The sequence below is a fragment of the Cygnus olor genome, chromosome 14 (assembly GCF_009769625.2).
Source record: "Cygnus olor isolate bCygOlo1 chromosome 14, bCygOlo1.pri.v2, whole genome shotgun sequence".
Classification (NCBI taxonomy): Eukaryota; Metazoa; Chordata; class Aves; order Anseriformes; family Anatidae; genus Cygnus; species Cygnus olor.
The window spans coordinates 4,678,368-4,699,284 of NC_049182.1; the positions used below are offsets into that span (position 1 = coordinate 4,678,368).

At 36.6% G+C, this 20,917-nt stretch overlaps 1 protein-coding gene across 14 annotated transcripts in view; it reads right to left on the reverse strand.

The window, feature by feature from the left end:
- Positions 1-20,917, reverse strand: part of FAM13B (family with sequence similarity 13 member B) — a 60,266-nt gene that overhangs the window by 14,796 nt on the left and 24,553 nt on the right. For all 14 annotated transcript variants that reach the window (XM_040573016.1, XM_040573025.1, XM_040573019.1 and 11 more), the window contains exons 3-14: positions 20,504-20,694; positions 19,870-20,082; positions 18,036-18,213; positions 17,298-17,442; positions 14,430-14,587; positions 7,620-7,661; positions 6,426-6,581; positions 4,507-4,642; positions 4,244-4,273; positions 1,780-1,847; positions 1,011-1,065; positions 447-594 (exon numbers count right to left, since the gene is read on the reverse strand). In XM_040573016.1, the coding sequence (XP_040428950.1) occupies positions 447-594; positions 1,011-1,065; positions 1,780-1,847; positions 4,244-4,273; positions 4,507-4,642; positions 6,426-6,581; positions 7,620-7,661; positions 14,430-14,587; positions 17,298-17,442; positions 18,036-18,213; positions 19,870-20,082; positions 20,504-20,660 (1,486 nt within the window). In that variant the 5' untranslated portion in view covers positions 20,661-20,694. The remainder of the gene's footprint in view (positions 1-446; positions 595-1,010; positions 1,066-1,779; positions 1,848-4,243; positions 4,274-4,506; positions 4,643-6,425; positions 6,582-7,619; positions 7,662-14,429; positions 14,588-17,297; positions 17,443-18,035; positions 18,214-19,869; positions 20,083-20,503; positions 20,695-20,917) is intronic.

Sequence of the window (20,917 nt, forward strand, 5' to 3'; positions counted from 1 at the left end):
CTTGCATTGAAAAAAAAGATCACAAACATGATACGACATGAATATCAGCTGCATGATATCATCAGATAAAGCATTTATAAGGACTCAGGTAAGAGACAGTCATGGGAACACTAAGTCACTTTTTTTTTAAATTAAAGAAAAGCTCTTGTATGAAGCTTAGGCTTTTTTGCTTTCTTTAGTTGCTTTTTAACTATTTTTTTCTTCTGTTTTTTTTTTTTATTTTTTATTTTTAAGGTCCTTTCTTAATTAAGTTGCAGAAAGTTCTGAAAAAAGATGGGACCTTATATCATGACGTGGCCAACCTTATCACATGTACAGGAAGATTTTATTCGTATCAAACTAAAGAAAAAAAGCATAAAGTTGTCAAGCCACTTCTCCTACTTTGAAAAGTGTTTTTACGTATTTTTGTTATCTAACTATATTGTGAGTTAAAGGGTGAAAATTACCTTCCCATTTGTCACCACCAGATGCATTCTTCAGATCTAGACGTGGTATTTGGACACCCAGAGCTTCCTCAGAAACATAAACATCACCATCCCCTGACACCTCTGAATCAGTATTTGCATTAAGATCACAAGTCTTGCTACTTGAATCCTGCATTTAAATAACATAGAACAATTTTATTCTTATTTAGCAACTGAAAAACAGGTAACTATTCAGGACTATTTCCCACACTTCTGGAAATTCTGAAAAAAAATTATTTCCTTACTCAAGTAAAGATGCCCCCATATTCCACAAACAAGCTTCCCCCGTCATCCTCTCCAACATTAGTCAAGTATTGGCATAATGAAATATTCCTTATATAAGATGCACAAGTATAAGCTTGCTGTATTGCCAAAAGTTTCTATGAAGCTAGGTGAAGCGATCTGATAAGGATTTTGCAAATCTTGTGGCAGACCAACCAACACAACATAAATTAGTAAAAGCTAAATTTATTTTTAAAATATCTGCATTTAAAATAAGTTTATAAGATGTTGTGTATCTGCATATACATGAAACTGTAAACTTACCAGAAGCATCTCTGAAGATCCTCTATCACTGCCACCAGCCAAAATACTATTTTGCCTAAAAACAAGACAGACCTGGTTATCACTTTAAACACATTCCATTCTTACATGCAGCAGTCCAGTTTTAGCAGATATGCAATATATTTCTTTAAAGTGATCAGTAAAATCCTGGGGACCAAACATTACGTTTTTTTGTTTCCTTCATTTTGGGGATAGGGTTGCCTCTGTCATTTCCAACTGAAGCATGTGCACCTGGACTAATAGACTTGAACTACGATGGAAATGGAAACAGCTCAAACCCTTATTCTTGAACAGCGAATAGGTACTTTGAAACAACTGAACAAACAGAACTTGAACTAAAACTTAAATCAGTGCTGAACTCAAACTGCAAATGAACTTTACAATTTTCTGGCTAATCACTATTACCAGCATTAATTCCAAAATCATTAAGAGTGATACAGATTGCCAAAAAAATTATAATTGAATAACATTTTTCTTCTATTTCTGTTGCCTAAAACATAGGGTTTTTGACAAAAAAGATATAAATCATAGGTTTGTACTTAAGTTTAAGCGCATTAAGTTCCATGTCTTTTATCCTATCACCATAAAAAGGTAACTCCATCTTGTTCTCTGTTTTCAGAGAAATTTTACGATTAGTTTCCCCTCCCTCATGCTATATACTGTGTTGTCAGAAATTGCCAGTTTGGTACGCATGTTCTCAAATCTGACGATATACATTCTGCCATTTCAGTGATAAATAAAAGATTAATACCTTTCAATATTATTTTCTCCATCAACATCTGCATCTTTATCACATTGCTTCAATAATACGTCTGCAGCCTGTTGGCAAAAAGCATGCTTAGAAAGATTTAAGAATGGCATTCTCAGCTGAAAACATTTCCATAATCAATTACCACAGAAAAGCCCTCGAGAACAGAAAGCACAAGTTTTTATGCATAGGTGGAAATCATACTATTTAACCATGCAATATTTTTTACATTTAAAGTGAGGCCAGGAACCAGGCGTTTTATTCACTAGACCAACAATGACCTTCCATCTATGGACAAACCATGATTAAGGTGCTGTTTTGTTTTTAAGGAAGAAACCAACACTTTCACTACAAGTCGCCTTAGCATGAGTTTGGGGGTAACTAGAGTCATGGTAGTCCTGCTCCCAAAGATAACTGAGTTAGATGCAGACTTGGGTTCAGCATTTATCAAATGAAACAAGTCTGACAGACTTTCTAAAAGGAACTACTAATCCTCGTTACTAAATAAAGCAACAACAGAACTGGAAGGGTATGGAGAAATGCTGGCATTGCCACGACACCATCTCACAAAACAAGTTCAGATGAATTTACATAACCGTTTTGTGCACTAAAAGTTGGCAAAGGAAGACTACTTTAAGTAGTCTTTTGGCTTAGATAAAGCCAAAGCCCAGCAACTGCTTTCCTTGAGAAGTTTCTCATTTGGGAGAATGTAAGTAATTTGAATTATAAAATATATCCTTCTTGAATATCAGATTACATTTGATTTCAGATTTTAAGAAGGTCTCCCAAACGGTCTTTAAAATGTCTGAATAGAATATAAAGAGAGTCACTCTGAGTTTAAGTATACATAACATTTGACAATTTTACATGGCTATGTAACATTTGCCCTTATCAGGCATAACTCCATTCTTCTCTTCATATCTTCATGTTATTTCAGTCCTCGTGCCAAATTCCAATTCAGGAAAACAATTTCTAATTACAGGGCATTTCATACTCCAACAGATAATTTCCACCCTGGAGAGGCACATTTACTGCAGTTGCAGAAGCAGCTGCTTCTGTTTTCATTTCAGACCCGAAGGAAAGTTTGTGTGTACACAAGTTCATCTTTTGTTTCCTACAATCCTATTTGCCCATCAGCAGAAAGCACATTTATACACAACCATTTAAGAATCACATTCTCCCTTCATATTCTTAGCACGGTAAGACACTTCTAAATCAGAAGTGAACATACTTCTCAAATATAATTCTCATAAGAAGTATAATTCTCATTTCTCAGCTGTTCTTTTACTGGAACCACTAGAACTGCATAAAATGCAATGAAGAATGACCAATTTGAAATTTTTGTCGTCTCTATCTACATTTGTTTTTTTTTGAGTTTTGATTTCAGGAGCTCAGCATATATTTTAAATATGGAGTAATGGGGAAGTAAAGAGTTAGGAGTTAGCATGAGAAACCCACTCTTGAAGGTTTTCCTTGTCAAAAGACCAAAAGTCTAAAACATACTACACATAAAAGATGACTGATGACCAACAGCCAGTCAAAAAATGCAGATGGTAGAAATATGCCACTCCACCCTGTACTTTTCAGCACAGTTCTTGCAAACATAGTATTCACCTAGATTAAATAAAATATTACTTAATTCTAATATCATGCTTGGGGCATTTTGCCCTATAGGATACCAATCCAATGAAGATTTTATAACAAGACCTGGCATTAATGCATCAAAAAAGAATCTGGACAATCAATACATCCTGTAAAATTTGAATTTACAGAATATAAATTTATAGAACTTCTTATAACAGAAGTTTTTCAACTAAGTGAGGAAGAATAGAATTGATTTTTTCATTAGAATTTCTTATTTAACAGCTGCATATGTACCATTTCATACAAGTGGTAGTAACTGTATTCTCTCAAGGGTTTTTTGTTTGTTTTTAAAGATGTATTTTACAGCATTGCCTGCTCACATAAAAGTGCCCTGAATGAGAGACTGATGTCTGACTGTAATTTCTTTCATTTTCTTTTGCTTAACACCACATGTTTAAAACTCCTAGCATGTGTACCAGGATGGAGGGGCACAAACGATCAGCAAAGCAGAAGTCAAATACCTAAGCAGATAGGTTTAAGGAGAAGTACCAGAACCTCTTTCAAGTAGACAGGAGATGAAGATGTGTTGAGAAGAACATGACAACTATCCCTACTGCAGAAAACAACAACTGTGGAAACAGTGAGAAAAGGCTGAGAAACAAGCTTCTTATGGAAGCTTTTTTTCTTTTCAATAGGCCAGTTATAAAACCATACTCTCCCTATAAAATTCTCATACTAACATTTTCCCACTGTTTAGCACAACAAAAGGCACAACTGTGGGCTACTCTATAGTCATAGCTCTAGATCCTTTTCTCCTCACAAAGCCTTTATTAACACCGATGCTATTCTAACTAGTGTATCAGCAAGCATAGCACTGACTTACCTTTACCTGAGCAGAAGGAAGGGCCAGCACCTGTGAAAGAGAGAAAACCCTTAGTCAGGGTCCAAACAAGCTGCACAAAAGTACATAAAAATTTCTCTGCATGTCTACAAAGTGTGCACAGCAGAAAAAGGCAATTAAATGCAGAAAGCAACAGAATCACGTAAAGCTGCATCAGAGCTATTAGGTAGACTCGGATCACTAAAGTACTTTGCTCAAGTTGCTGCAATTTACAATTTTCATATACAGGAAGCTCCTCCTCTCACCTGAACGCCTTCTTCTTCCTCGGTTACAGTATCGTGTTTCATAGCTTCACTGTCTAAATCTGTGCTAACCAATACTTCAGAGCAGCCTCCTGTGTTCTCACTGCTACCAGTGTCATTATCTTCAATAACATCATTCCTACAAAGAGAAACAGAAAGACTTAGCAGCCTGTTCTTAAACCTTTATCAGAAAAAAAAAATCCTTTAACAGTATCAAATGTTAGGTTGTTTTTTCCTCTTGATAAAATTATTCTGACTAAAGATACTGGGAATACATAAAATTTCAATCACCTGTTGTAGTCAAATTTATTTATGTAGTTTATATACACTTCTGAGGTTTTCTGTAACAGTATAGGATAGATATATACAAAATTATTTCCCTGATTCTCCTGTTAAGGGTCATGCATAGATCCCTCACTATGGGGACCTAAGGAATGCAATGACGTATTGAAACTACCACATCTAAATGAAGTTGCTTTGCTGTGACTACACTCCTCTCAAGCTAATTTAAAGCTGGTATCAGGATGTTCCCCTCACTGAGAAACCCTGTTATTTCTAACATTTTATCTTCCTAGTATTCAAGTTAAGGCCTGTAACAGTATTCCCAAATTAAAACTACTTAGACCATAGGTATGTCTGTCCACATATCCTTTATATGTCAGCATGCCAGTTACCACATGATATTCTAATTCATCACAAGCCTTTGACTTCTTTGCCTTCCTTCTCCTCTCACAAAGAACTCCAAACTACTTTTAAAAATGCTTCTTTTCTCTCAGGTGTCTAAACAGGATACTGTGGAACTTTAATTTTATTTTTTCTAATTTCTGCAGTTATTTTGTTATTCCTAGAAAATGTACACGATCACTGTGGTTTTTAGTTATCTGTTTAGCTGCATATTTGCCTCGTGCATAGTCTGTTGACTGCACTGCTTTAAAGAACCCAGATGACCTCTTTCAAGAACACTATCATGTATCATCTGTTACGGTTAATCCGCAATGGAACGATGATCAGAAGCATTTGAACTAGTCACCATGCCAGAAGAGTATATTGGTTTCAAACCTGCAGTGATGTACTTTTAGCTTTTGCTCCTGTGAAGCCTGCCAGACTTAAAAGCGCTTATGCTGTGACTGAAGAAATTCAGCTACAGGAGATCTTTCAATGTTTACCCACTTACTTATAATTCACACAAAGAAATTAGATCTTGAACACTGAAACTCAAGTTATAATTGAACGTTTATCAGCACTTATTGTTACTTTTACAATCATTTGTTAACTTCAGCCCAAACTCTTGTCACAGATAAGACTCCTAATGAACAGTCGAGACAGAACATTTAGAAAATATCATTTCAGTCTCTCAATATTTCACAATGTTTCAGGCTCTGAGCCACAAAGCATCTTACATACCGAAGTCCTTTGGAGTTTGGGAATTATTCATGATTATTTATTTATACTTAATAAACACCAGAAAGTATCAGCTTCTCAGTTCTGCCCTGGCAATTGCTACACCCATAACCTAGTACAATTTATAATAAAAGCTAATCAAACAAGACTGAAGTCCTACACAAATAGACCTACAGTGTTCATTCTACCTGCTGTTAACTGTTTTGTTGATACTGCCAGCCCGAGTAGTACAGTAACTATGTTGATGTCGAATGATATGGTAAAGAAACTGAAGTAGTACGTACCATAGCTTTTTTACATGGTAAAACTAAGTCACAAGTAATATAAATGAGATAAAGTGATAAATAAAAGTGATATAATGGGGGTAAATTTAAGCTCTTGTGCTACTTCACAAGAAAATTTTAAGTTAATAGCAAAAGTCATAACTTTTGCTTTGAGTTGAGATAGACTGAGGTAGTTTGGTTTGGAAAAGCTAAAATACATAACCCCATACAATTCAGGACAGATTCAAGAACTCTTACTGGTTGTTAGATCCTTCTTCATCCCCGCTGGGATTTTTTGCTTCATTGTTACAGCCCAGTCTGTGTTGCTGTATATGTTTAAGATCGTTATCTAAGCTGCTCTGCAGGTCGAAAAGGTGCTGTTCCACAGCTGCTCTAATTGTTCGTTCTAAAATGCTAGAAGGAAAAAAAGAAGCCAAAAAAATCATATTAAGAATCCTCTGTTGCATTGATCAGCTATGCAGAAAGGTAAAAATACCAAAGTACACAACAGATGATGTCAAGTACTTCAAAGAAAAAAAAGCAGACTATCTATTCCAAAAAGACAACGGGAAATACTGAAATTCATAGAACGAATCACAGAATGGCTCGGGTTGGAAGAGACCTTAAAGATCATCCAGTTCCAACCCCTACTGTATTAAATAAGACTTGCACAGAAAGTATTATGAAGTCTGTTAAGAGTCTTTTAAGTGACCAACACATTACAATGACTATGGTAAGCAAACTAAAAACTACACACCAGCATATCCAAAATCTTCTAAAGCCTAGTACTGTAAGTACGTGACAGTAAAATTCTGTGTCTATGGCAGGTTGGCGTCAACCTCGGAGCAGGTACCATTTCAGCACAGCTGGCTGTAGTGCCTCCTGAACAGGGCTGTAATTGTGAAAGGCAAAATCCAAGAAACAATGGAGATGATGAATAAGTAACTGATGAGGGACACAGAGCACACCCAAAGGTATGTCAAATGAATATCAGTCTTTAAAAAATAAATAAAAGAGTAGGCTGTTGAGTGCTTCTTAAGCGTCTCATTCAAAATAAAAAAAAGTTAGGCCTGTAAAATTGATTTATTTTTTCTCCATGTTTGTATATGTAATTCCTATGAACTGCACTATTAACAACTATAAGTGGTACTAAAATTACATTGTGAAAGCTGTTATAATTTTAGAGTCAAACACCTATGAAGTATCTAAGCACAAAAACAGACGCATTTTCAAATCTCACTTCTACCATACTGTGCTCTCACACTTCTGCAGTCAACAACACTGACACACATTAGGTTTTTTTCTGCATTAAGTTTCTTAAGTGAAATATTTCACACTGGAATATGTCTCATTTATACCTAATCATCAAACCTACTGCATTGCTTTTTCTTGAAAGACGACATATCAATGTCTAATAACAATTCACAAATTTTACATTGTCATTATACTTACTCTGCAGAGGCTGGCAAGATACTTATGGGAGAGATATGAGCACTGCAATAAAGAAGAAATAAGTTAGTGTAGTGCAAAAAATCACCACACTAAATAAAAGTCTTGAAAACAACAGAAAGCAACTTAGAAAATACTAAAACATCTAGTGAAGCTAATAAAAAACAAATATGTAAGAAAACAAACACTAATTTGCAGCCCCCTTAAGATTTCTCCACCTAAATAAAAAAGAATGCCATCATAAGACAAAGTTGTAGAAGTAGCATCGCAGGTTTCTGTCTCTCAAGAGCCAATACTCAGTATATTATGAAGCTGTAAGCTCTCAGAGGTATGGTCTTTCCCATGGGAAATACTAATCACTTAGTCTCAAAAGACTTCCTGACACCTTGCTTAAGAATGCAGATTTTAACCTTGCTGCCTAAAGCAAGTTCCAAATTACTTTGCTTTCCTCCACTGTTGCAAGTTCACAGAGATTTTCCCCTGCCTGTCAGATTGCTGCATGATTTTATTCTGCCATGTTTAAAAGGTCGGCAGCATTCTCCAAGGACAATTACATTTCAAGTCCAAGGCAGGTATTCTCCAGAGGTTTTGAGACACTGTATAGCCACTTGTAAAGCACTTAGGAATCTCCCAGCACAAGACACTTCAGTCTAGAATATTAAACTCTTGAGGAAGGAAATAAAAAAAAAAGTAACTAGTAAGTTAACTCAAGCACATGTTCTCCCTCTCCGATTTTCCATTAATATGATCAAAATTCTCTTATTGTAAACATAATACTTAAGTTTTAGCCAAAGTGATAGTAAATATGCTAATGTCAACATGAAAAATGCACAGTAACTGACAATGAGTTGCAACTTACATGTCTCATTCAGGAAAACACAAACAGAAACTTCATTTCAACATGGGATGTAAACAAATGCTTTTCCTTCCTAAACCTACACCTAAGCTCAAAAAGCTGAAAAAGAATATTTTAAACTACTCTTTACCATGCAATACAGCAATAAAGCAAATAAAGCAATACTGTTGGCAGCCAAAGTAGTTTTTAAAAATGATTTTCATGAATACGTTAAGTAAACCTAGAAATATAAAGGAGCATAAGGATATTGCAGCCTCACTAGAGAGCTGAACAGGTACTTCTGCAAGATGGTTCTGGCTGATAACAGCCCTGCTTGTGCTCAAAAAATCATTTAACAGTCCCTCTGCTTACCTAAGAATAATTTTAATACAGTGAGGAGTATCTTGTTTAGATCTTATCAAGTGTATTAGTAGTTTTACATCCACCACTAAAGTAGTAAAATAATTAGATCACCTGAAGCAGACTTGCTGTTTCTTCTTCCTTTAAATAGATGCAACAAGCCATAACGGACTTTCCTTATCAGGTAGTGTTTAATTGAAAGTAGTTAAAATATTTGAACATAATGATATCTTTTTTTTCTTAGGCATCTTGTAGCTAATAGTGATGTGCACTGTATTTAAACACCATCACAACCAAGCCGGCGCTCACAGAATTTTTAAGGGACACAATTCTGAATCCAGCTCATTTTAAGATTCTGGCGTTTGTTTTTCAGGGCGAGAAGGAGACAACACAGATCTATTCCAAACACTGTGACAATAAAGTCACCTTTAAAGTCCTGTTCCACAGCAGACATTGCCACATAGCTTTGGAAAAATGGAATACCTGTTGTAGAAGCTAGATCTTGTAACCACTAATTTCAACGCTGCTGGATCACCTGAGCAAGTCTGAATACACCAGCATTTCTGCTTTCTATCAAACCCAGAAACAGTAACAGAAGTAAATATCCTGAGTTGTGTACCTCAACTTTTTTCACTGATATATCTGTGATTAGAAGTTCTGCATAGCCCTACTACTTCTGCAAAGTGTTAAAGTCTTCTGATAAACAACTTTTGCTTTGACACTACTTGAAATAAAAAAACAGAGACAAAGCTGTCAGTAAGATCAGCCCCATGAACAAGATAAGAAGCATGAGCAAGAATCTCAGAGAAAAAATAATGAGATTTCAAAACAAGAAAAATGTACTTTTAAGTATCTGGTCTTGATGTTTTTAATGAGTTCTACAAGAGCTGCATTGCAAAATGTATGGTTACTTTCAGAAAGTTCTAATTTGCAATTGCATACATTAAAACCAGTTTACTATTCAAACAGGAATTCCTAGGACAAACTGGAGAAAAAAAAGAGAGAGGCAATCAGAGCACAGAGCACTGCAACACTAGTTGTAAAAGAGAGCAAAAAAAAAAAAAAAAACAGTCAAGGGCACAAGTACAAATACTATTTATAGGAAACTCTGATGGCCTGGAATCCTTTTATTCTATCACTTGAGACAATGAGGAACTGTGTCAAGAGTGGGGAGAATCAAGCTCATCTCCAAAGAATCTAAAAGATTCCAGATACGATTCACAATAAAAATTTTCCATCTTACTGCATAACCTTCAGCCCCCCAAGCGGAGGACTGTTCATCAATGCTTTTAGTAAACAGCTTCAGATGCATTAGAAGTACTCAGTAAAAGATGTGCGTAAGTCAGCAGTATTCCAAAGCTCCAACAATCCTCTTACTATGCAAAGAATATCTTACGTCTTCCGCTAATCACTTTAGCAATTAAGCACTTTTTGAAAGAAACGTGTCAACCGCTCTTAGGTGAAAACATTACAACTTGCGAACCAACACACCACAGTTCCAGGATACTTATTTAAAAGCTGTAATTTATACTGCTACACAGTCTTAACGCAGCATGACACAGCAAGACACACAAAGATAAACATCTTTGTTTCATAATGCTAACCCACTCCCGAGAATCCCTTTTGCACCTTCTCCCTACCCATAAAAAGTCCCGGTAAATATCCCCAGACAGAAAAATACATTAACTAGATAAAACATTTCAAAGTTTTTCTTGCTAATTTACTGACTGTACGCTAATCCTATTTTCTCACTAAAAACAAAAGCAATCGTGACAGTATTTCATTTCATGATATCCCCAAAATACATTAATCTCATGTCATTTTTTTTCTAAGTTAAAAAGTCTTATTTCCTATCAAAGCAATGTTTTTCCTTCGTATATTTACCTGTGCAGCAGAACTTTACAGGCCATTCTGATTATTTTTGCTATCCCAAATGAGCACTTCATGTAAAAATGCTTCATCTGAGAAACAACAAAGTGGGATGGTGGCTGCTGGTTATGCATGCTGCTTGCTCGGCTCCGATGGCTGCGTGTCAGACAGCACTTCTGGAGTGCTGCACTAAACCCTGCAGTCTAAATAGAAATAGACTGCAACATGAGGTCACTCCTGACAATAAGCTGCCCAATCAACACTTGAAAGCTTTTCGAACATGTTGTTTGCAGATTTTCCAGGACGGGAACAGGGACACGTATTTGGATGTTAAAGAGAGAGCTAAACAAAAGCAGTAATATATTTTCTAGTATTTCAGGCACTTGTTATAGTTGGTTAGCCTTGCTATAGGGAAGTTGTGTTACTTTGAAACTGTTATCTCCTCTCTCTCACTGCCGAAGCTAATTAAGACAAAAAATGGATAATATACCCCACAAGGAGCGAGGAGCTCACCCTTGTCATTGAGTTTATTACGGGGGTATAAAAGCAAACTGCTCACCGAGCTTACTACTTCTATATCTCACCTGGTATACATACGATCCTGAAATGCCCCAAGAACATATCAGGGAGTTTTACTTTAGGCTTGTGACTGACAATATTTGAGATGAATGTGAAAAGTAAAGCAAATACTATTTGACAAAGAGCTGCGAGGGGAAAAAAAAAAAAAAATCAGAATAGTGACAGATAAGGACCCTAAAGCGATTACTACAACAGCACATCTTAAAGTCAGCTGCAATGCTGAGTCAGTAATTCTCTTCTACGGAAGTCGGGAGAGCAAAACTGACAGAGCCATGCTGAAAAGGCTCCTGAAAACAGAAAACACATTTCCTTCACATACACAATGTCAGCTCGTGAAAGAAACGTTCCCTGGCTGCGTAACAGACTGAAAGATCACTCAACAGGTTTATTTTAAATATCCTTCTCAAACAGTCACGAACTCAAACTGCATTAACGATTATCCGTATTCTCACCTCACCTCTCACACTCAAAGTCAAAATAGCCCCACGCAGTGCAGGAAGGTCATACAGTTTAGAAAGAACGAGCGGAACGAGGAGAGAAAAAAAGGTAGTGAGAAAAATTTTAAGTTATAGTTCAGGTAACTAAATGGAAGGTCATATGCCCTATCAGATGAATCAAAGTCATCCATCAGTAACGTGACGAACACACAACCTCAGTCTTCTTTTCTTTACTCCATAAAGAGACCAAAGCTATACAGATACTTGGTTCTCAAAGCCCAATAACAGCAAGAGAACTTCTGGCTCAACATGACTCTTACAATTCCTTAAGACTTCTCTTTTCTTTACAAACTGCTGCAGGCCCTATGCGAAGACAAGCATCCCAATAAATCCACATTAACATTAGTTTATTTATTTTTTAAATCAAGGAAATAAAATGCGAAAAAGCCATTAAAGGAATATAATGAAAAGTTTTACATCTCCAAAAATATTTACAGCATTTACAGTAATTAGAAGTTTAATAAAGCATACTTCATTCAGCCTGTAATTATTGTTATTTGTAATGTTTAGTGCAATTATTCTGGTTTTACAGTCAAAATTGTCTTTCTGCTTCTATAGTATTCTTCCTTATCCTTCCCCACAAATTATGCAAAATGCCAGCCATAATTAATGCCTATTAATTTTTAATTAACCCTAAACATCATGTAAAATGATTTTTCTCTTCAGGCTATCAAATTTAAACTTTTATACTTGTTGAGTTTGTCACTACTGCTGCATTTGCACATTCCACAAGCACCAAAGGAACTATAAACAGTAGAATTGCTTAAAAACTTCAACTGGAACAAGGAACTTCTGCTGAATTCCAGTTTAAGGAAGGTTTTTTTTGTTTGTTTGAATTTAAGTCAAGCTAAAATTAAGCAGCTGCCTTATTGCCAAGGATATAATTAAAATATGATTTTAGTTACAAAACAACGGAAGTATGTTTTTTTCATTATTTTACATTTTACAAATTCCTGCAACAAGGCAGAATAAAGTGTGAAGCAAAGCAGCTAAACAGATTTCAACCTGAAATCCATGCCATCTTACGATCTGTCAGTCTTAGGCACTACACCTACTCCTGAATCTCCCTGCATTTGGCTGCTTTTAGTCGCTCTTCTCTTACAGATTCCCCGTCACCCTTCCCTACAAGTTGCTACATGTCCATACTGAAATACGTGCTGTAGAAGGGAAAAAGTAAAATTCCATTCATAAAATGTCAACTTTAAGTACAAGTAAAGCAGACCAAAAAAACCTGTGTACTACAAGCAAATAAAATATGAACCCGCGTATTACAAGCAAGCACAAATAAGCTCTCAGACAAGTACGATTTTAAGTTTATGCATCACCTTTTATGAGTATACCTTAATTAAAAGCTGACTCCCACTCTAATACTCCTGCCTGTATTAGACTTCGCAGCTTCCAAACTTGCTCACAGCTCTTTACCAGCACAGCCTATCCAAACACAGCCCTTTCCAGAGTCGGGCTCTTCAGCAGGTAATACAGGTCTCCCAGCTTCAGCAGTAGTTACACCCGTTTAGATAATGTGAGACCTTGTCTTTCTATGTATTTTTCTAAAAAACTTTTTCTAAAAATCGGTTAAAAAATTAAACCTCACCTTGTGCATAAGTGTTAGTCATGTTGCTCATATTGATATAACGAAAGCATCAACCCTGAGTTAAATTTAGCTAGCAGAGTTTAAATGAACTGAAAAAGAATGCTCAGGTGTTTTACAAGTGTATGAAGGAGTCAACTTTTTATAACGCTGTACTTGAATGGCGCATCCAGAGTCTTCTTTTCAATTCAAATTAAGAAGATTTTCTGGATCCTCAAATCAAGTTTTCTGCAGCTGCAAGCAACCTCTTCTATGAAATCTCATTTAACCTCTCAAAATGCCACCTTTAAACTGCTCAAAATTTCCTCTGCATTACGCCTACTAATAGGGCCATTCCAGAACCTTATTCCCCTAAATTCCAAGCTAAAATCATTAACAGTCACTATTAGCTCTCCACAAACATCGTTCTATTGGTCATATTTTGATCCCCTTCGACCCTGGTGATTCTTCTTTCTAGAATATTTTCAGGAAGTAATCACACCTACAGAGACTTCATTGTAATTGTTTATGAAATACATTCTATGTACTACAGTAAAATAAGAAAGCACTTTCATTTAACACTTGACAAAACTGAGCATTACAAAGAAAAAAACTGACCTGGATAAACAAATCTTCATGGGTTTAGAAATGAATTAGGGTCGTGTAAGGACACTTATGCCCACTAGCATGCGACAAGAAATAACACTCGTATTTCTTATTGGAACGGAGTAGGAAGAAAGGGAGTGGTGGAAAGATGACACAGAAGGGTTTGTATCTACTAACATTCAGATTCTTTGTGTTTCTGCTACAGAATTTATTGTTTAAATACCACTTAACAATTTCACTAAAATAACGGTCTTTTTTCCCCCCCTTTCTCTGCATAAATCATCATCGTTAATCCAATCTGACTTCTGCAGGCCTTCTACTGAATTTGGGAACAGTTATTTTATTCCGCACTTTACTACCATGAGAATTGCACCTACTGTGTAAGCTTTTGAGGTACATTTCAGTGTCTACAAACAGAAGTCTGACAGCTTCACTCTCACACAGAACAGACTATACTCTGTATTTTAAACCCAAACTCCAAGGCAGAAACAAGTTACCTTGTTGATGCTGTAACGCTCCTGGAATCCGAGATACTCCCTGTCATATCTAGATGCACCACAGCTGGCCTTTCAACGGGTTTCTCTGTGCCGTCTTCTGGAAGTTCTTCTGACTGCTCAAGCTTTACATCTTCCTCCTCTTCTAAGAGATCATTTATCTGCACAAAGATTTATTCACAGTTAATGGCTGGTAAGGCTCTTTTACGAGGTCCAAAGAATTAAAAGAACATGAGAGAGATAAAAGCATCTCCTTTATAAAAGGAGAAAATTCTTCAATTTCAGAAAAATCGGGAACACTATACCTCTTTTATGCAAAACATACACTCTACACCCTAAAAAAAAGGGCTACATAACCCGCTTGAAATGTTAGACAAAAACTAAAGAGAGAAGCACCTTTAATGCAGTAAATGAACACAAGCAGAATCAAGAAACAACAAAACCCTGGCCACACAGGTCATGTGGCACAGAACCTTTCTTCCTCTACCCAAAAACAGGGACTGATAATTCTCCTCTTATTTGTATGTAAGAAGCATTTTCAAACCCTTTTATGGAAGGCAGTACAGAAGTCCAAAAACCTAAACTTTGAAGTAGTAAATGAGTATTTATGATGGCAAATGTAAGAGCAAGGGTATTGAGAACTCCCTCTGTGAAGCCATTGTCTATTTTTGTTTCTCAGTTTCCAAATGCAGAGGATGTTTTTACTGAAGCAGCAAAACATAGTCACTTTAAAAACTAAAACAATATGGCCAAATGACAAATTAATTCAGACGCTTTTTTTTAAAAAAAAAAGCAACTATGTCTAAAGCAAACACAAAAAAAAAGTGATTCTATTTGTTTCATAAGAATCCCTCTTTGATTACTGACCTCCCAACCCCACAAATCCAAAAATCAAAGTATCAGCAGCAGTCTAAAGAAAACACGCTTTATAAAATCTGCCATGTGAGTATAAAACAAAAACCACTGACCTAAGAAAACTGAAACTTAAGAAAAGTTTAAGATTATAAAGACAGCAGAGGAGGGTGGGTTTTTTTGTTTTGTTTTTGTTGTTGTTGTTTTTTGTTTTTTGTTTTTTTTTTTTTTTTGAAGGGGTGTGGTATGTTATATTGCACTACATTCAGGAGAAGTAATTTATTTACTCCTGATTTTCCTCTGTAATTGCAAGAGGATGTAGCAGTGAGCCATGTGGAAGCCCACCCACACAGTTAGCTTCAAGCAACGCTGTGTCCTGTATGGACAGGAACCCTTCCGTGCTGCAACACCACCCCGCAACCCCTCGTACCAGTCCTGCAGGGAGCAGGACCCAACAGAAGTGCACTGTTGACATCTGGTGGAGACACCATGAAATTATAGGGACACTCTGCCAGACCTCAAAAACTTAAAAGAAAAAAAAAAAAAAACAGCACAAAACACAACAACAAAAACCACACAAGCACACCACACACACACACAGTTTGGGAAGCAGTTCTGCCAAAGTATATAATGAATCAGAGATAAGTCAGTAATTTTAAAGCATGACAGCATAGACCAGCTAACTATAAAGAACAGCCATCGTAACCTAAGGCCATAGTTCTCAGCCTTGGGTGGCAGAAGTTAAATCCAGCTCAGCTGTATTTAACAGCTTCCTGTATGCAGCAGGACAATGTCAGCTCTCAGTGCTAGCCATGCTCTTGCTAAGAGTTGAAGAGACATCAAACATTGCAAAGTTGCAGCAATCCACTTGAAGAGCTAGCAGAGCAGAAGCTGCTCGATCCAGAACTTGCTGCCCACGCTTGGCAGTCCAGACCAACGGGTGAGATATCTGCTGCAGCAAAGAGGAAGCAACCAGCTGTACTAGTACTTGCCTTACCCGTCTTGCTAGAAGAGGGCTTTGTGGGATAGTTAGGGTTTAAAAACTCAGCATTTCCTATTACCTTACTTAGCAACTGAAAGTTACTCACTCTTTTTTCTTTTTTCTCTTTAAAGAAAATACACCATTTTAAGATAACTGAACAAGAAAAAAAAAGTTATAGTTTTTCACATTTCTGAGCAAGTGTTTGATCCAGGATTTTATTAACAATCCTGGAACCTGGCTTTGATTAGACAAGCTTCCATGCATTATCATTTATATGTCTTGTTACAACGAAAAATATTTGCCATGCTGAAGAAGGCTGTATCACAACGCCACATTGTCATTTCCCTCCTAATAGACTATCTCTATTTTCCTCAGCACGACATAGTATTTTACCCTACGAAGTTAAATTTGCTGCAAAGAAGGCAAAATGGTGATAATGGATACCATCAGTACCATGAACAGGTGAATCTGGCAACCTGATGGTTGAATACTAAGATCCAGTACATTTCTCTTCTACTCAACTTTGTTTCGCTGATTTCAGAACTTTTCCCCACTAATATCAAAATATTTTAAAGTCTTAGAATCAGAAACACCACTCCAAAATTTTAGTATAGGGAACCACCACTGATACCATCAATAAGTGGAGTGCAAGACCCTGCATGTTTCTACACATACTACTGACCAAGACCAACAACGGTGTGGTTCTGCTTTCACTTAAAAAGTTCTCCACTCCTAAAAGGTAATTAAAAAGCTATACTGTTTGTATATAGCACATACATCCATATTGGGCAGGATGTTACTGTTGGTTTAATTCATAAATATTTTCCTACATGGCGTAGGTATGCTTGCAGAATTGTTGCTTGGTAGGGAGTATATCCATGTTAAGAAAATGCATTTAAAGAAATACTCGTTTTTGTCAGTTTGCGTGAAACTACCAAAAGACATTAAAAAAAACTATTGCTATATACCTGTCATACACATAAACTGATGTGACAGATACTTAAGGGATAAAATACTGCCAATTAAAATATTCTTACCTGCTCAGTTATTGAGCTTAAATCATTAGTAGATGAAAAATCTTCCTCTTCATTTTCAAAGAATTCATAGTAGTTCTCCAGAAGTCCCGCCATTATTCTGCTAACTATTTCTTGTTCTTTCAGATCCTCCACATCTGTGTAAATGCTAAAGATTTCAACACAGTTTTAGTTTAAAAATCAAAATCCAGCCCATTCCCCCCCAAAACTCCTGAAAATGGCTTCCATGACTAAGGGCTACACTTCACATTATCCCTATTCCATTCTGAACACACAATTTTAAGTGCACCTTCACACTAGTGTGCATTACAAATCTTTATACTAGTTTATATTTAACAGTGGTGAAGTTACAACTATTTAGTCAGTTAACTGTTCATGAGGAATGTTCACAATTTAATTATTTGCCTGTAAGAAGGAAACCCCATTATACACTTGAACTTTAATGGCTTCCTTCCTGAAACGTTTTGCTGGAAAAAATTAAAATTAAAAAAAAAAAGAAATTGAACCTTGGTGTAATTACACTAATATGACAATCAAATCTGTGGTTTCCAATACAAGCTGTGGTTCAGATCCAAGCAAAAAATTGTAACGTGGTGCTGGGGAAAGACACAGAAAGAATGTTCCCCAAAGCAAACTGCATACTCGCTGCTGTTACTCAGGAACTAGGAAAGACTCTAGACTACAAATTTACACTGTCAAATGCACATAAAAACACTACATAAACCTTTATAACCAACTTACTGAAAAACATCTGGGCCAAAGACTGCAGCCAAAGAACTTGCTGACCAGATTTCTTCATGATGCGATGCTACATTGGCTAAAAATTTACACAGAAACTTTAACAAACTGTAATTAACAGGTGGAAGCTGCTGCAAGAGGAACCTCAATTTTCTTCCAAATTCATCTTCATTATTATAATCTAGAAAAAATAAAAATATTTTAATCACAAAATAAAATTTGGAAAAGCATGTATTTTAAATCAATCAACCTTTTGATTTGGGCAACAATTACTTATTTCTGAAGTTCAAGCACTTTGGTCAGCCCACAGTCTCAGTGTCAGAAATTGAGGTGCATTTGCACAGTCAGACTTTCATGCTATATCTGTCTGAAGTGGGTGGAAGAAATCCTTTCACAGTCACCTTATTCAAAGACTGGCGTGGGACACAAGTTCCACACTGTAGTTTACGTGTCACGGACACTGTGTTCCCTTGTCACGCCAAAGGAGTATACCACAATCCTATTTCCAGTCCTGATAAGGTAACACTACAAATCACAGTGCATAGCAATATTAGCTGACAACTGAGCAGCCAGCTGCTTTCTGCATTACCAACTTAACAATTCTTTTGTTGTTCATCATCTTTTTCAGATGAAAATAAAAAGTTTACTAGCTACTCAGTGAACCATGACTTCAGCAACGCAAATCAAAGAAACATATCACTAATGAAATTTCATCTACTGATAGCCACGTCAGTTTCCCATTACTGCACACAACAAATACATGAACAGAATTTCAAGTTTTAACATGCTTTTCTGGTCAGTAGCTTCCAAAAATTGTTTCCAGCAGCAGACTATTTGGTGCTGTAGAAGAAAGACATCAGCATTCAGCCTCTGCTCACTAGTTAGCCAGGTAATGACTCTGTGTTCAAAGTTTCAGAACCTATGGGTTACCGTGGGAGCAAACAGAAGCACCTTCACACTCACTGTTGGAGATGACCCTCCAGTTCACCACTTACTGGATGTAGCATAAATTCTACCCTGAACAGGACTAAACACAAACGAATTCACCATAAAATCAAAACAGACAGAAATGTGACTCTTACTAAGCACAAGCCCAGCAGATGAAAAGTACTAGCCAATACTGGAAGATGAGCAAAACTCCTGCAGGGTTCCAACCAGTAAAACCATCCGTTATGTCACAGGGTGTGGAACTCTGACGTCTACCTACCTTTTGAGGTTGCATTAGTTAAAACATTTGTCTTGCGGCACTGTGTTAGAGTTGATTCATTATTTGACTACTAATACCACAAAACCCAGCAGAGGTCAGAAGACCCAGGATAGTGGAAACACATAAACAAGCTGGGAATTGGCAAAGAAAATACTGAAGGAATACAGGCAGGAATTTGAAAGTGTAATGGACAACAGGGTGGGTTTTTTTCCTCCTACAAATAAATTTTAAACTTAATAATAATCCACAGTGGGAGAGCAAATATGACATGAGTACAGGGCTTGAGCTTTCTTGTCTTGTAGATACAAAGCCAACTTGAATCCAGTGGCTTTGACCAGTGTCCCAGGATTCATGCACAAGCACATGGAATACATGGAATTTATCCTATGTGGCAGCTTCACAGTCTTCCTACCTGTTGGATAAATTGTGTCTTCTAAGGAAACTCAGTGTGGATTCAAAGGCCTGTTTATTTGGGGTTTTGTGCTTAGAAAGGGTGTTGTTTGAATGCCTCCTAATTCACAGGCTATTACACAGAACAACAAAAAAATCTGTAGTGCCACTACACATCTGAATTTTATAACGTTTTTTACTCTTAAAAAGAGAAAACGCTCCATCAAAAATAATTTTTACCTTGAGAAAGTTGCATCAAATGTGCGTGCAAGCTGCCTGGGATAACTGGCTCTGGAAGTTCTTGAAGAAAAAATCTAAGAAGGCTAATAGCTGAGGGTACATCTGCTTCTTTAACCAGGTCCACATCTTCTCCATTATCATATCGTTGCCGAAGCCACTCCACTGTCTCAGCATTCCCATTGACTTGAAAAAGTCCTTCTTGTTCCAGACCCCCTGTGTTAGAAGGAAGTTATAAACTTTTGGATCTAGTATAGATAAAGCTACTGATAATCAGATACGCACAATTCACATACTGAATGACTTTGTTGCCCACAGTTCTGCAAGCCCTTTTCCCAGCACACACATTCTTGTACCCAGCTAACGATACAATAATAAGATAAATATTAGCAGTACCAAAACCAGTTTTCTATAAAGTACTCTATCAAGGTGATTGGATTAATGTCTTCTAGAAAACAGAAGTAATCAAGCTTAACAGAAGGAATAGAACAAGAAAACTTTTATCACCAAAGAAAACACAAAAATCCAAAGCCAATTAAATAGAAGTAACTTAAAATAAATACTTTTCAAATATCAGCCTGATCTGTAATAACAACAGATAAGCATATTATTTTAAAAACAGAAAGATAATACATACCATGTTCCTCAATATAGTCCACTACATGGCGGACTATGAATGGAACCTCATTGTCTGGTTGCCCTTCTTGCTGCAGCTCATCAAGTGGAATTCCAAATATTTTGTTAGCGAGAACAGAGTTGCAGTTACTCAAGGAAGGGGAGGAGCTCTTCCTCATATCTTTTTGCAGCCAAAAATCAAAGCTGTCTTTTCTGTCAAATAAGAGGAATTTTAATTAAAATTGTACTTCAGCGTACAGTGTTGAGTGTACCAATCTGTAACACAACGTGTTTTAACTACCTAATGCAAACACACTCCACTCTCTCTCAATTAGGGCACTGATTCTGTGAAAAGTTCTGTAATGACTCCCAGTACAGCTAACTAGATGAATGACTACTGCTGAGGCATTCTGTTCAATCCTCAGTGAAGGACTGA